This window comes from Caretta caretta, chromosome 6 (assembly GCF_965140235.1).
Source record: "Caretta caretta isolate rCarCar2 chromosome 6, rCarCar1.hap1, whole genome shotgun sequence".
Lineage (NCBI taxonomy): Eukaryota > Metazoa > Chordata > Testudines > Cheloniidae > Caretta > Caretta caretta.
The window spans coordinates 27,559,067-27,576,229 of NC_134211.1; the positions used below are offsets into that span (position 1 = coordinate 27,559,067).

The following is a 17,163-nucleotide window of genomic DNA, read 5'->3' on the forward strand; positions in this document are numbered from 1 at the left end:
ACTGTGTGAAAGGAATCTGATGAAATCCATGAATTGTGCAGTTACCAAGGTTTTACATAAGAAAATTCTTGACCTAACCTTTGTATTGACGATGGTGCTGTCAGTTGTAAGGGATATATGGGACTGATATGCTTGATTGATTAATGACTACTGATTCTTTCTGGCCCTCACACATTAGAAAAACTATCCACCTATATTTATCCCAAAATTGGATCCACCTAAGAAGTAAAGACAATAAGAAAATGGTTCATGTTATGTGAGACACTTTGTCTAAAGACACACAGATCATTCAAGGTCAGGAGTTCCTCTCACCAAGAATAGAAACTAAAATAGCTAAATGAGTGTATTGTTAATCACCTAGGCAAGACTCTCTCTTATTATGCAGATGAATAAAACCTCTTTCTTCCTCTGAACCTAGCTTAAAAAAAAGATCCAAGCTACCAAGTAAGGGTGAAACCCTGTTTCCTTATGTAAAGAGAGCCATTGCAAATTGTGAGGGGATCAAGAGATGGGCAGGGAACCTGCAGTTAAGTAAAATGACTGTCTGTAAGACTGAAGGTCAAATTGGACAAACTACCTTTTACCCCAAGAAATCCAGGTCACATGTTTTCACCCCAGAGGATTAACTAGACATTGTTTTCTTTGTAAATCAAATATACTGTGGATAATTTGTCTTTCACTCCAAATTAGAATCTGCACATTTGTGTGCCTTCTGAGTCAGATCTATATCCTTCTAGATACGGAAAAGACTCTTGTTCGATTATAATGTGAAAGTGTTAAATATAAATCAAACAATGTATGCAGTATATCTTCCAAATTTAGAATATTAATAGGATTTTGTTGGTTTTCGTTGTAAATAATTGCTGCACTCTAGAAGTAATAGGAATTGTCTGGCACAAGGAAGAAGAAATGTTAAAAGATATAAATCAAGGTATTTCTTCAGGATATTAATAGAAAATGCTTCAATTCCAATTAATAGTAGAGGCTAATAATGAAATAAAATCTTTGAAAGAGATCAAACGTAAAAAGCCTCTGAAAAGAAAAGGATTGAAGAAGTTTGTTATACACCTAATCCCTCTATTTGATACCAGCGGAAGCAGCAAAGAAGCCAAAAGAGCTAAAAACTAAGTACTCATTTGGCATTTTTCCAATAGGAATAAGAGGGTGGCCTCCTTCTATGAGCCCTGAAATTAAGGTATATAAACTAAAATCTCTCACTATGGGAACAGTGAGAACAAGAAGCCGAACAATCCTAAATATGACCGACACTCAGACCAGCCATGTGGAAAGGTCTCTTCCCCAACTCAGAGTTAAGCAGATAAGAAGATGTGGTGAGATTTCATTGCAAAGATTGGGGTTCCCCTTCTATATTTTAATATAAATAACTGTAGGTTATCTTGCTGAGTCTCTCTAGTGAGACCTCAAGTAACCATATTTTAGATTTGAACACCTTTGTATGTCTAAACAAAATTGGCCTAAGAGAAATTGAAAAGAATTGTGTTAAGCAATTTCTTTTAATATTCTATGCTTATCTCTTTTGGACCAATTCATTCGAACTATACTAACCACACTCTTTAAAGTGCACAAGTGTATCTTGGAAGTGTGATAAATGTGTTAGGTATTAAAGAATTGAGAATTGATGTTTGTAAGTAAATGTAATAAGAAATCTTGGTAATTTGGATTGTTCTGTCATATAACTGCTGAGCCTCAACTCCAGGCTGTGATGATTGTGTGCAAGACTGTAATGTGTGTATAGTACATACAATTGGTTGTGTCTACCTTTCAGTGAAGAACTGTTGATTATATATTAATGTGGTTTTGGGAGAATTAATAAGTTGTTGGTTGGTTAAAAATAAGCAAGTGTCCTGAGAAGTGTTTTGAGAAATACTGCTCAAGTTAAAAGTTGACCTGAGAAGAACCCAGCATTAAAACTAGTAAGCTAATGCTCCCTGAACTTGATAAAAAGGGGTTATCCTGTTGGATTCTATTGTATATTGGTTTCAGAGTAGCAGCCATGTTAGTCTGTATCCGCAAAAAGAACAGGAGTGACCTGTGGCACCTTAGAGACTAACGAATAAATTTGTTAGTCTCTAAGGTGCCACAAGTACTCCTGTTCTTATTATATATTGGCAAATCTAGTTTGTTAGATTTCGGCTTTAAAAATCTAACTGGCACCCTGGCAAATTCATAAATTGACCCCCCCTTTGACTCTTACACAATGCTACAAGTAACTATGTTAACCCCCCAAGTATCTTAGCTGCTAATATTGGTACTGCTTGTGTCATAAATATAAAGGGAAGGGTAAACACCTTTAAATTCCTCCTGGCCAGAGGAAAAACCCTTTCACCTGTAAAGGGTTAAGAAGCTAGGATAACCTTGCTGGCACCTGGCCAAAATGACCAATGAGGAGACAAGATACTTTAAAAGCTGGAGGGGGGGAGAAACAAAGTTTCTTTCTGTCTGTGCGTTGCCTTTGCTGGGACCAGAGCAGGAATGCAGGTCAGAACTCCTGTAAAGGGTTAATAAGCAATCTAGTTAGATATGCGTTAGATTCTGTTTTGTTTAAATGGCTGATAAAATAAGTTGTGCTGAATGAAATGTATATTCCTGTTTTTGTGTCTTTTTGTAACTTAAGGTTTTGCCTAGAGGGATTCTCTATGTTTTGAATCTGATTACCCTGTAAGGTATTTACCATCCTGATTTTACAGAGGTGATTCTTTTACTTTTTCTTCAATTAAAATTCTTCTTTTAAGAACCTGATTGCTTTTTCATTGTTCTTAAGATCCAAGGGTTTGGGTCTGTTTTCACCTATGCAAATTGGTGAGGATTTTTATCAAGCCCTTCCCCAGGAAAGGGGGTGTAGGGTTTGGGAGGATTTTGGGGGGAAAGACATTTCCAAGCGGGCTCTTTCCCTGTTATATATTTGTTAGATGCTTGGTGGTGTCAGCAATGAAGTCTAAGGGCAAAAGGTTAAAATAGTTTGTACCTTGGGGAAGTTTTAACCTAAGCTGGTAAAAATAAGCTTAGGGGGTTTTTCATGCAGGTCCTCACATCTGTACCCTAGAGTTCAGAGTGGGGAAGGAACCTTGACAGCTTGCCTGTAGAACAATATGTTTAAATATGAAGACTGTCCAAATAGTTGTGGGTTCCTGGGTGTTATGTAGTCATATGACCTTTATATAACACCTCATAAAGCAATATGGTGAACATTTATTTTTTTTTTAAAGTGTTTTTCTCCTAGCCAGTAAAACCAGTTTAATACTTGCACTGGTTGCACACATTATTTTCTGATTACCTGGAATAATATGGTTAATTATCACCTGCCTGTGGTAGTCTAAAGTCTGCTGCTCATACGCATGTGATTAAAGAAGACAGATTCAGTGGGAGTTTGGTTGGGCTTTAGACCTAAGTGATTTAAACCTATATTGGGGAAACTTGCTTCACCTTTGGCATTTCACAGTATTTTGGATTTTAGGGACAAATTCTGGTTTGTTACACTGGTGGAAATCTGAAGTATTAAGTGGAGTTTCTCTGGCTTTACACTGGACTTGTTTTGTTAAATCTCCTGATTTCATTTATGCTTAGAATATTTACGCTTTAAAGAGGGAAAGGGGAACAGCAGTAATAACATGCCTTTGTGAAAAGTTTCATAGTAGCACCCGTGTTAGTCTATATCCGTAAAAAGAAAAATTCTTTTTCTTTTTCCACTGAATGCATCCGATGAAGTGAGCTGTAGCTCACGAAAGCTTATGCTCAAATAAATTTGTTAGTCTCTAAGGTGCCACAATTACTCCTTTTTCTTTTTGTGAAAAGGTTACTCAATTTAACCCACAGACCGAACAAACAAATTTCTTCTTCCCTGCCTCTACCATATGCATAAATCATTAGATATGAGAACATGTTGCAATGCTTGTTTTAAATTCCGTTAGAAACAATTTTTAGCTGTATTAATACACATCACTTGTAATGGCATTTCATCCAAAAAGATCTGGCACAGAGCCTTGTTGTTGGTTGTCATGTTCATAAAAATTGAATTTCTGCCTGAAAGCATGTGGGGCTGTTGTGGTTGCTTCAGGATTTTATCAGTAATCAATTTGGAATAGGCATGAAATCATGACTGGTGTAGAGAAAGTAGATAAGGAAGTGTTGTTTACTACTTCTCATAACACAAGAACTAGGGGTCACCAAATGAAATTAATAGGCAGCAGGTTTAAAACAAATAAAAGGAAGTATTTATTCACACAACACACAGTCAACCTGTGGAACTCCTTGCCAGAAGATGTTGTGAAGGCCAAGACCATAACAGGGTTCAAAAAAGAACTAGATAAATTCATTGAGGATAGGTCCATCAATGTCTGTTAGCCAGGATGGACCGGAATGGTGTCCCTAGCCTCTGTTTGCCAGAAGCTGGGAATGAGTGACAGGGAATGGATCACTTGATGATTACCTATTCTGTTTATTCCCTCTGGGGCACCTGGCACTGGCCACTGTCAGAAGACAGGATACTGGGATAGATGGACCGTTGGTCTGACCCAGTAGGGCCGTTCTTATGTTCTTATGATCAAAAGGGAAGGAAAAAACAAACAAAAATACCCCAAAATGGAATCAAAGCAAAACACTGTCCATGACCCACTCTTCTCTCCTTCTAATGCCTTTTCTCTAGGTATCTTCATCAGCTCATACAATGTAGCCCATGTCTGCATTACAGGCACTGTAGTAGCATACCTATAAGCACTATAGCTATGTTGTCCTAAATTTTAATTGTAGACCCCATGGCTTCAACTTCTGTCTCTACACTGATGAGTCACAAATCTATGGTCTTGCTGCTTCTTCTCCTGCAGCTTGGCCTGCCACTCTGTCTTCTCCTACAAGCATCTCCATTGACAACTTAACATTTCCAAAACTGAGCTCCTTTTCTTGCTCCAGACTCCCTTCTTTTCTCCATCACTTTAGAAAACACCACCATCTTCCTTATCACTCAAACCCGAAGCCTGGGCATTGTGTTGGTCCCAGCAATCTCTCTCCAGCTTCGCAGCTCCCATTGGCTGAGAACCATGAGCAATGGGATCTGCGGGGGTGGTGCCTGCAGGCAGAGCTGCCTGGCCACACCTCCGTCTAGGAGCTAAGCGAGCGGGATGTTGCCACTTTTGGGGAGCCCCCCAGGTAAGCACTGCCCAGAGCCCGCCTCACCCCATCCCGTGCCCCAACCCCCTGCCCCTCCTTCACCCAAACTGCCGTTGAGGGGTGGGGGGCGGTGGTCTGAAACTGCCCCAGCAATGGCCAGTGCGTCTGGCACAGGGGCTGCCTGAGCTGCCCCTGAGCCAGGTGCACCGGTCACTGCAAAAGTCACGGAGGTCACAGAAAGTCATGGAATCCATGACTTCCGTGACCTCTGTGACAAACTCATAGCCTTACCCATGGTGTAAAGTTATATTGTGTGTTTGCATTGTAAACCTCTGTAATTGTGTAACTCACCAAACAGTAAAAGAAGCATTAATGAACATAAAGGGCTTGTCCTGCGTATAAGATGACCCATTGAAGGCCAGTGAGATAGTGTAGCATCAAAGGAGAGAGGACCTGTTGATTGCATTCCTAACTCCCTCCAGGAAGGGGAGACCTATGCATGAACTCATCCCATCAGTTTGGATTCTGGAATGGAGGGGATAAAAATTTCTCACAAGGGGAAACTGAATCTGTTTTATGCTGTCTGGACTCCAGGGGGCAAAGATTCCTAAACAAAAGCAAAAAGATCCCCATGCTTCTTGGCATGGGTTAGCCCTGAAAGACATTTTGGATTGACAGATTACTATAAATCTGTCACCTTTTGAATCACAGACTGAAACTCATTTGTGTATATATGGTTGCTTGCTTTAACCTGTAAATGACTTTCTCATTTCTTTTTTCCTAGTTATTAAACCTTTAGTGAGCTTATTACAGGATTGTCTACAAGCGCTGTCTTTGGTGTGAGATGTAAGGTACACATTGACCTAGGGTAAGAGACAGGTCTCTTGGGACTGGGAGCAACCTGAATATTTTGTGATCTTTGGTGTAAGTGACCATTTATCACTAAGTCCAGCAGGCCTGGGCGGTAAAATAGACTGGAGTGCCCAAGGGGACTGTCTGTGACTCCATGGTAAGACTGGTACAGTGCTTCAGGAGTTCATATTTGTTACTGGGTTGGTGAAATCTAATTACAGAACATACCACCAGCTTGGGGTGTCTGCTCTGCTTTTGGTTGGCACTCTCGGTTGTGAGCTACTCCAGACGGCATGACGCTGTTCTTTGAATTCCTCCAGTAGCTCTCGCTTCTCCACCAAATCAAATACAAGTTTCTGGTCCTTGCCTTTACGACTGTTCACAAATCAGCTCCTCCCTGCTTATCTGCTTTAGTACTTTTTTCTTTTATACCAGACTTCATTGTCTTTTTTTTACCGCTTTTGTAAAATTGGGGCACCCTGTAGTTATGTACAGTAGCCTGTTGTGTACAAAATTCTTTTAATCACTCTTTCTCTTTGCACATATAAATAAAGACTGTCACTGTTTAAGCCATCAGGCATTCTTTAGTTTTAGGGAGATGTTTTTGTCTGCTGTTTTCTGGGCTTTTAAAACCCTCTGTGGTATTTTTAAAAGATATGTAGTTAGACATTGTTATCTGTCCAAGTAAGTCATCTACTGCTCTTTCTTGTTCCATTTTTTAAAATATTTGCTGTATCAGTAATTCCACATAGCACTTTAATTATTCCAGATGACTCAAAACATGCTGGTCTCAGCTCATTTGGTTTTGAAGGAGCTGAATAAAAATTCTCCAAACAAATAAAATAGTAATCACTATGGAAACAAATCAGCCAATTGCATTTGTGTGTTGGACTAATCACTTATATTTTTGTACCACAAAGCTCATAGCAACAATGAAAAGGTTGTGGTAACAGTAGATGTTGCAGAAAAATGTAAAATTACCAAAATTCTATTCCCTATTAACGTGACTAGATGGTTTTCCTACTCGAGGAGGTCCTGTATCTCAGATACTGTAATGTGTTAACTCTTAGCAAATGCTGATTCCTTAATAGTGACTGCTGTGCATTCAAGACATGCACAGAAATGGTCCTGGTAAGCAATACTCTAAATGTATTTTACATCCCTTCTGTACAATTCAATGTAGGGAAGATACCCCTCTGAAAACTAAACTAACTGCTTTTAAATCTTACTATAAAATGACTGGAAGTTGATGGTTGAGCATGACATCAAGGTACCATAACTAAGGGGTTCACAATCTAGGGATCACAAACAGGTGTTGTGGGATCATGACCTTCCAGCACTTCATATTTCACTTAAATGGCTATAGATCGCTGCTAGATAGAAGAGTGATCTGAGAATGCCAAAGGGGGTAGCAATATGGGAAGAGTTGAGAACTAATGCCATAATTGCTTGCTGAGAATGTTACCCATGCTGGTGTTGAACATGCCCAGAAAGCTCTCCTATATTCAGTGAGATCAGAGACCTTTAAATGCAGCTCTGATTGGGGGAAGATGGGAATGAGGTAAGGGTGGGGGGTAGGAGAAAACTGGTAGCTCAGAAAACATTTTTCTTAAATCTTCCCGTAACACCTTCAAAGAACCTGCGAGGAAAGAGACCAGTATGTTGACTGAAACGCAAAGTGAGATGAATCTGCTTGTTACAGTCTCTGTAGAGTCTTAAAATCAATAGGCTGTTATTGGTTAAGTTTAAAAAAAAGCAAAAACATGATTCATAAATGTGTTATGCTCTGATCTGTATTTCTGGAATGATTATTATTTTTCAGGTGACATTTATTTTAATTAAAGTTGTTACATATTTCCTTTTAATTGGGAGTAATCATGTAAGATGATTGCAACATTTTCCATATTGGAGCCATCATGTTACAACAAAAAAGTTTTGCCTCCCCAGCATAGCCAGGACGAAAGCCCTGGTTGTGACTCTTCCCTGGGTTGCAAACTCATTACTTATGGTATGTAGCAAGTTCCAGGCAGGATTTGAGTGCTTTTCAAAGGCAGATGGGTGGTGGTATCTTTATTTCACAGATGGGAAAACTGAGGCACAGACAGGTTAAACTGACCTTTGATGGTTCAGCGGCAGGGTTAGATATGGAGAAGCATCCACCTACTCAGATGTTCATTCAAACTAGCCAATTCTCTTGAGTCTGCAAAATAGGGCTGGGAAATGAGGCCAACCTTTTCTCTTAGGATTTCCAGCATGTCTAGTCCTGCCTGGAAATTCCATTGGAACAGCCATTCTCTCTGTATTTTGTTACTTTCCGTTTTGGTGCTGAATGGGATCCACAAGTGAAAAAAATGTCCCTGAATCTTCTTCCATCTTAAAAAAGATTTGGCATGAGTGCTGTTCTAAACATAAGTGGCATTTTACTGGGGAAATGCTGTCTGAACCAGCTTGCACATCACTACTCTGGGTTTAGAATTATGATTTACTAATGCATGGCCTAGTTAAGTAGGTGTCACATAGCCTTAGCTTCCTGCCTACGGTGTCAGCTATTACATGATAATTAACTACTTGTTAATGCTGAAATTTAGTATCTCTGCTATTTTATTATTTACGTTTTTTAATATCCTAACCAGGACTAATCCATACTATGGGCCAAAGGTGTCTGTTTTTCAGTGTCGCTACGGGTAACCACAGCTCCAGGCATGTCCAAAGAGATGTCTGAATACTCACTGTGTTGAATTGTGTTGAAGAGAGGCTGAGTTAGACAAACAAGCGCAAATTTAATCCTGAACCCATTAAATACTGGATTGCTGGTAATATGCTGAAACCGTGAAAACATAGTAGTTTAATTAATTATCTTCTAAAACAGAATAGTGGATAGAGGGTATCCAGATAACAGATCTAGAAAAATGGCCTTATCTCTTTAAGTGGGTTTTGCTGCTCTTTTACCTTTTTTAATATAATTGTGAATGTTCATATGTAAAGTGTAACTATTTTCTTTTATCTATTCTTTAACTCTTTTGTTTACCCTGCTAGGCTCTTGGACTCAGTTATATCTTGTGTCAATGAGTTCCATGTGTTAATTATTGTGTAAAAGAAATTTTCTGAATGTAGAAGATTTTGCTGTATGCTATAGTTCATTTTTTTCCGCATCACTGTTATATGATGAAGTCAGCACTGTCCCTTGTTTTGTGATGTATTTGTTGACTCACATACCTTAATGCGGTATAGTCTGGCCTTGAACTTTACAAGGAAATTCCTATTAACCCCTTAGTTGCTCATATAAATCCATGTTCTTCAGAGTGACACACTTACGGTCCTGTGCTATACATCTGATAATTTTTTTTAATATTCCCATGCAGCACAGCAGGTACTGCATCTAAATGTATGGGCTCCAAATGTGCACTTGTCGCGGAGCTCAGGTTGTTAATAGAACATTCATGCAGCTTTGAGGAACTACTCTACTGTGTCAGAAGGGATTCCCCTTACTTATCTCCTGCAGAGGTTACTGGGAAATCAGTTTGTAGAATACAATATTGTTTTGTGTTTAATAATACCTGGCTTTACTAACATTTTAATTTTTGAAAAAAAATTATGAAAGAAGAAGAACATTTTAACACTCCTGGTAATAGCATTACTTAGCGTAAGTAGATTAGGGTAGCTCAAAGGAGAAGGGTGATCTGGCCAACATCTAGAATGGTCCCTTCCTGAATTTTGAAGATATTACAGGTTTCAGAGTAACAGCCGTGTTAGTCTGTATTCGCAAAAAGAAAAGGAGTACTTGTGGCACCTTAGAGACTAACCAATTTATTTGAGCATGAGCTTTCGTGAGTGAGCTGTAGCTCACGAAAGCTCATGCTCAAATAAATTGGTTAGTCTCTAAGGTGCCACAAGTACTCCTTTTCTTTTTGAAGATATTACATTATCTCAGGACTGTGACCTTTATTGCATTTTTTGGTTTTGTGTTTTCCATTTGACTTTAGAATTATACTTGATACCATTATTTCACTGTGACATTCAAAAGAGCCAGTTGCAGCAGAAACATAATTACATTACAACCATGGATTTCTGTTTGATCACACAAACTCAAAAGAGCATTCTGGTACATGCACCACTGCTCAGAGTAAAAGAGTTTTTCCTCTTGTACTGACCATTTATAGAACAAGATTTCTGTGGAGTGTTTTGAGGTACTATAATGATAATACATTGATCTTGATTTGGGATGGAAAGAATATGAGTTAAAAAGAAAATAATAAAAATAGAAAATAACAAAAATATAAAACTAAAAAGGTAAGACACATCAAAGAAGATAAGAAGGTGTCACAAATAACAGCAATGCAAGTTATCAGGGGTTCATATAAAAAGAAACACAAGGAAAAGCCGTGAGAATTAAAGTGAAAATAGGAATAAATATATGATTGTATTGCTTCCTTCCTTTGCCACTCTGTCCACATAGACCTTGATTCTTCATGCCACTCTGTGCAGGTGGGATTAAAGTAAATAGTCCAATGCATGGCACTGGGGTTTGCCTTCTCAGAACAGCTTACAGGATGGGGGCACTAAATTGTAAGCTTTCTGGGAGAGTTTTATTTTGTGTCTTTAAGGTGCCAGCACGCTTTTGTGAGACTTGTAAAAATAATAAATTGTAATCTTATTAATCAATTCTTAACCCTCTTCCTTGCTTTTTAATTATTAAGGATCAGGAAGGAATAGGTAGATTGTAACTTATTCTCTGATAATTAGAAGATGGCTGATTATACTCCCTCCCATAAAAGAGCCAGTTTTGGTTTTTTTACATTGGTTTGTAACAAATATTCTCATTGAAACTTTTTTCCCTTCTCCCCTAGGTGGTCATTGTTTCTCCTGGGGATGGAATGAACATGGGATGTGTGGTGATGGCACAGAAGCAAATGTTTATGCCCCGAAGCCAATCACAGCTCTTGGTTCTGGAAAACCATTCTTAATTGGATGTGGTGCAGGACACTCTATGGTTCTTTGTCAGACTCCAGGTTAGACCTTACACACTGGAAACCATAGCCGTGTGAATTTGGACACCTTTGCATAGAGCTTTTCGGAAGTGTTGTGAGAGAATTATTTAACACTGGCAGAACAGCCTGATGGTACAGAAGAAAATGAGGGCAAAAAACTCCTTTGTTCTGAACCCGGAATTAAAAAAAAATTGCTAATGTGCTGAGAAAACTGTTCAATAAAGACAACGTTTATAAATATATTGCTGGAAATTATTTCACAGGTTCTTTTCAAAGGAGATGACGTTGTCCATGGGTAAAATGAATAAACATTTTGCTTTGCTGCTACATAAATGAAGCAAGAAGGATTTTCTCCCCCAACATTTATGGTAACAAAATACAAAGTTCTTTTGGATGGTTTTAGCAGTTGACAACAGATTTATGGCGTTTGCAGAGAAAGTGTTACTCACTGATGTATGGGTGAGCTTAGGTGGTGTCTGAAGAAGTAATGTGAGACTGTGAGCACACACAGGGATTGTTTGGTCTTTTTTAAATGGTGATGAGCACTTGCAGCTCCCATTGACTTTTATTGGAATTGTGGGTGCCTACTATTCTGGAAATCAAGCCATATTTCATAGACGCCTTAATTTTTGAATATGTTATTCAACAAAGCGTTGGCTCCAAGTATGAAGTAAGTTTAACTAAGAAGGCTGTTGGAGAGAGGGAGGGAGGGTGCTTTGATCCTAACATTGACTACATCTATATCTTTATTACACTATTATAATAATATGGTTGTAACTGAATTTCCTTCTGCAGTAGAAACCCCAGTTATTTTGGATTTATAATAGTGATGAGCCAACCAGTTCATATAAAACAAGAACGGATGAACCTTCTTCTGAAACTCAAACCAAGCCTGCACTTTTTGAGGTTGGCAAAGTCTAGCAGTGTTCTTTCTTTTTTAAATGTTCAAACCCCTCCACCCTTCCTCTGGGTCAGTAAAGGTGAGTTCTAGGCTACCACCTGGAAAGCTATACTATCAGTAGCTTCCATTAGGTTTTGGAAGGGATCCTGTTTCAGGGCACAAGCCAACCTCTACTTAATAGGGTTAGGAAGAAACTCTCTGGGGGCAGGTTATCCAGATATAACTGCTTGCCGTGGGTTTTGCTACATCTTTCTTTTAAGCAGCTGGGTTCTGGCTACTGTCAGAGACAGGATTCTGGACTTGATGGACCACTGGTCAAATCCAGCATGGCAACTCCTATGTTTCCAATTATCCTAATAACAGGGGGTTCTCAAAATTTCACCAGAGTGTTCTCATGAGATTTCCAGCCTAATATGCACACCAAATAAATCCTGGTTAAATGCAGATTAGCTGTGGTTACACTTCCCAGCCCAACTAAACCTCTGATCCCTTGAAAGTTTAGAACTTGGCCAAAACAACTTGTTCTAGGCTAGTGCTTGATATGGAAAGTTTGGGCCTAGCAGTGATTTTTGTGGGCTGAGTAGAGGAGAGGGAATTCCATTTTTAAAAACCTCCAACTGTTTGTGTTGAGCAGAATTAAAAAAGCTAATTTAGTGAACTCTTTTGCACACAAATACAGTGAGGAACATTAAATTGGATCTTTACCACCCACAGTAGTTAAATTTACTGTGGTATTTGAGGTATTTCACATTCTAAGTATCGGGAATACCACTGTGTGGTAAATATTCATTGTTAATGATGTCCACTGTTTCATTTTTAAAAGCAAGTTTACCTTTTGAATGAGCCTGTCAGACTAATTGCCTTGTTGAACTAGAAAAAATATTTTAAATGGGTTATTAGGAAATTGCGCAGGAAAACGTTCTAATGATATCATATCAATTCAGTCCAGTCATGAAAGAGAGAATTAGGCAATAAATATGGGCTGTAGGGATGGACTGTCCTTCTAATGGGAAACCTTTCACCCAAGTACATACACAAGAGAAGCTCCAAAAAGAGGATATGTATTTACAAATTTGGTCACCATGTTTAGCATACTTACAGAAGGTGGGCTCCCCAGCCAGCAATCCGGAATCTTGAGCCAGGTTCTTTGAATATTAATGTGATCCTGAATTATGAATTTATGTTGTCGTGTGTTAACGTTTTATTGTAGCTTTGCCTTAATGAAAAGTTTCTTTAAAAAAAAATGATAGCCAGGGCTCAGGAACTAGTTTTCAGGTATTTTTCTTTGCATTTTCAATGGGAAATAAACCTGAATGAGTGATTGAATAAAAGTATGAAGATGATATTCTATAGGCTAAAGCTATTTAAAAAAATGGAGGGACAATAAAGTGGCCCAGTGCAGCCTAAAAAAGGGGCAGAAAAGATCCTTCTGTTTATGAAAAATTCATCATTCATGTGCTTGGATGTACAGTAACTCCTCGCTTAACGTTGCAGTTATATTCCTGAAAAATGCGACTTTAAGTGAAACGATGTTAAGCGAATCCAATTTCCCCATAAGAATGAATGTAAATGGAGGGGGGAGGAGGGGAATTAGGTTCCAGGGAAATTTTTTTCACCAGACAAAAAACTGTATTTTCACCAGACAAAAAACTATGTATATATACGCACACACACAGAGTATAAGTTTTAAACAATTTAATACTGTACACAGCAATGATGATTTTGAAGCTTGGTTGAGGTGGTGAAGTTAGAGGGTGGAAGAGGGTGGGATATTTCCCAGGGAATGCCTTACTGCTAAATGATGAACTAGCATTCGGCTGAGCCCTCAAGGGTTAACACATTGTTGTTAATGTAGCCTCACACTCTACAACACAGCACGAATGGAGGGAGGGGAGACAGCATGGCAGACAGAGACATAGACACACACCCTGTGTGTGGGAGAAAGAGAGAGAGATGCGCATTGCCCCTTTAAGTATGCTGACACCACATTTTAAGTACATTGCCTTTAAAAAGATCAGGAAGTTGAGACAGCCGTTGTGGCCAGCTCTCTTCATCCTGAGCTCTGTTGTGTCTCTCCCCTGCTCTATATGGAGAAGGAGTAAGCGGGGGACAGGAGTAGGGGGGAGGGGGACACCCTGACATTAGCCCCCTCCCCTGGAGGCTCCCGGGAGCAGCTCCAAGGCAGAGGTAGGAGTAGCACAGGGCAGTGGGGGGAGGGACAGCTGAACTGCCAGCAATTGATATCCTGCTGGGCGGCTGCTGCACAGGGAACTTAGGGGAGCAGGGAGCTGATGGGGGGGCTGCCGGTCCATCCTGGTTCCAAACCCCCACAGGCTAGCTCCAACGGGCTGCTCTTCCTGCAAGCCATGGACAAAGCAGGCGGCTGCCAAACAACCTTATAAAGGAGCATTGCACAACTTTAAATGAGCATGTTCCCTAATTGATCAGCAACGAAACAACGTTAACCAGGATGACTTTAAGTGAGGAGTTCCTGTATTTGCCCATAATAATGTACCATGTTGGATGTATTTACCTATGGGAATGTATCTTTTCACCCTATGAGCTTCTGTGCTACTTCTTACTGCCTAGGCTGTTCTTCATTGGTTCTGCTCCTTACTACTTTCCAGCCCCTTGTCTCTCCATTACGTACACTGGGTGATTTATCATGCCTTTTTGCAGGTCCCCTCCTGAAGTTTCCATCCGTTCCTTTCAGGCACCACAGACCTCCCAGCCATGTTAGTTTGCCTCAGCAATCCCATCCTTCAGGGTAAGTTCTAGCTTGTTCTAGCTTGTGTACATCCCTTAAAACTGACTGGTCTCTAAAAGGGTCCCATATTGTCCACTCATGTGGGTTATTATTTATGTGTTAGTGCTGCAATTCAGTTAAGAGAACCCATACAAATTCACAGAAGTAAATATTATTTATTAAGTTACATAGCATTTGCTCCTTCAGCCACATAAAATGGAAACACCTCAAGAAAGAGAAGGATTGAAAAAAATCCTTTTAAACAAGTCTCCTCAGAGGTTAATGTAGACCAGTGGTTCCCAAACTGGGGTTCACAGAAAGCTACAGGGGGTTTGCCAGAAAAATTTCACAAATGGCGGCCAGAGGACCTCGGGCATTGGAGGGAGCAGGTGGGACCTGGTTGCAGGGCAGACAGCCCGAGCCACAGGGAGAGCGGGGCAGGGCAGTTGGGGCTGGCAGCCCGAGCCCTGCCCCCATGAGCTGGGGAGCCGGCAGCCCGAACCCCAGTGCTCTGCGCGGGGCCGGTAGCCCGAGCTCCAGGGAGAGCTGGACTGGGAAGTTTGGGCTGGCAGCCCGAGCCCTGCCCCCATCAGTGGGGGAGCCGGCAGCCCGAACCTCAGCGCTCCATGTGGGGCTGGCAGCGCGAGCCCCAGGGAGAGCGGGGCTGGGCAGTTTGGGCTGGCAGCCCAAGCCCTGGCGGTCAGCAGGACCTGCAGCCCGAGCTCAGAGGAGTTCAGTTGACCGGAGCGGTCAATGGGGTCCAGCAGCAGGAGCCCCATGGAGTGCGGAGGAAATTTAAACTTAAATCCCTGGAAATATTCATTTTTAGGAGGGGGTTCACGAGATTTCACAATTTAGTGAAAGGGGTTCGCGGGCTGTTAAAGTTTGGGAACCACTGATGTATACTTTATTCTATAAACTAGGTTCAATGGGGGCAAGTGACAAAAGTCCATAGGTAAGTAAAAAAACGTGGAAATCTGGGGGGAGCATGGGCCGTTATAGCAGGGATAAGGGAGAGACAAGAGAGAACATGGGAGGGAAATCAAATCAGCATCTTGGATGTCTGTTTGCTAATTCAAGAAGTATGGAGAATAAACAGGAGGAACGTGAAATGCTGGTTAATAAACACAACTCTGACATAGTTGGCATCACAGAGACTTGATGGGATAATATGCACGACTGGAATATTGGTATAGAAGGGTACAGCTTCCTCAGGAAGGACAGGCAGGGAAAAAAGGTAGGTGGTGTTGCCTTATATATTAAACATATATACACTTGGACTGAGGTTGAGATAGAAATAGGAGACAAACTTGTTGAAAGTCTCAGGGTAAGGATAAAAGGGGTAAAAAACAAGGGTGCTGTCATGGTAGGGGTCTAGTACAGACCACCTAACCAGAAAGAAGAGGTGGAGGAGACTTTAAAAAAAACCCCACAACTAACAAAATCATCCAAAGCACAGGACTTGGTGGTGATGAGGGACTTCAACTACCCAGACGTGTGTTGGGAAAATATTATAGCAGGGCACAGATTTTCCAGCAAGTTATTGAAATGTATTGGAGACGATTTTTTATTTCAGAAGGTGGAGAAAGCTACTAGGGGAGAGGCTGTTCTAGGTTTGATTTTGCCAAATAGGGAGGAACTGGTTGAGAGTTTGAAAGTGGAAGACAGCTTAGGTGAAAGTGATCATGAAATGGTAGAGTTCCTGATTCTAAGGAATGGTAGAATGGAAAACAGCACAATAAACATAATGGATTTCAAGAAAGCAGACTTTAGCAAACTCCAGGAGTTGGTAGGTAAGATCCCATAGGAAGAAGTCTAAAGGGAAAAACAGTTCAAGACAGTTGGCTGTTTTTCAAAGAGACATTATTATGGGAACCATCCCACTGCATAGCAAAAATAGGAAGTATGGCAAAGAAACCACCCTGGTTAACTAGGAGATCTTCAATAATCTGAAACCCAAAAAAAGAGTCCTATAAAAGTGGAAACTAGTTCAAATTACAAAGGATGAATATAAACAAATACCACCAGTATGTAGGGACAAAATTAGCAAGGCCAAGGCACAAAATGAGATTAAAAAAGCTAAAGACATAAAGAGTAACAGAAAACATTCTAAAAATACATTCGAAGCAAGAGAAAGATCAAGGACAGGATAGGCCTTGTGGATGGGGGGAAGCTGCAGATGTGGGATATCTTGACTTTAGTAAGGCTTTTGATACTGTTTCACAAGACCTTCTCGTAAACAAACTAGGGAAATACAGCCTAGATGGAGCTACTATAAGGTAGATGCATAACTGGTTGGAAAACCATTCTCAGACAGTAGTTATCTATGGTTCACAGTCAAACTGGAAGGGCATATCAAGAGAGGTCCCGCAGGGATCATTTCTGGGTCTGGTTCTATTTAACGTCTTCATCAGTGATTAAGATAATGGTATAGAGGCTACCCTTATAACATTTGCAAATGGTACCAAGCTGGGAGGGGTGGCAAGTGCTTGGAAGATAAAATGAAAATTCAAAATGATCTGGACAAACTGGAGAAATGGTCTGAAGTAAAT

At 40.3% G+C, this 17,163-nt stretch overlaps 2 protein-coding genes across 3 annotated transcripts in view; one reads left to right on the top strand and one right to left on the bottom strand.

Annotated features, from left to right (window-relative positions):
* SERGEF (secretion regulating guanine nucleotide exchange factor) overlaps positions 1 to 11,204 on the top strand; it is a 256,381-nt gene extending 245,177 nt beyond the window's left edge. For both annotated transcript variants that reach the window (XM_048855834.2, XM_048855835.2), the window contains one exon: positions 10,824 to 11,204. In XM_048855834.2, coding sequence (XP_048711791.2) covers positions 10,824 to 10,990 — 167 coding nt within the window. In that variant the 3' untranslated portion in view covers positions 10,991 to 11,204. The remainder of the gene's footprint in view (positions 1 to 10,823) is intronic.
* Positions 1 to 17,163, bottom strand: part of KCNC1 (potassium voltage-gated channel subfamily C member 1) — a 211,099-nt gene that overhangs the window by 18,183 nt on the left and 175,753 nt on the right. The gene's annotated exons all lie outside the window — the stretch shown is intronic.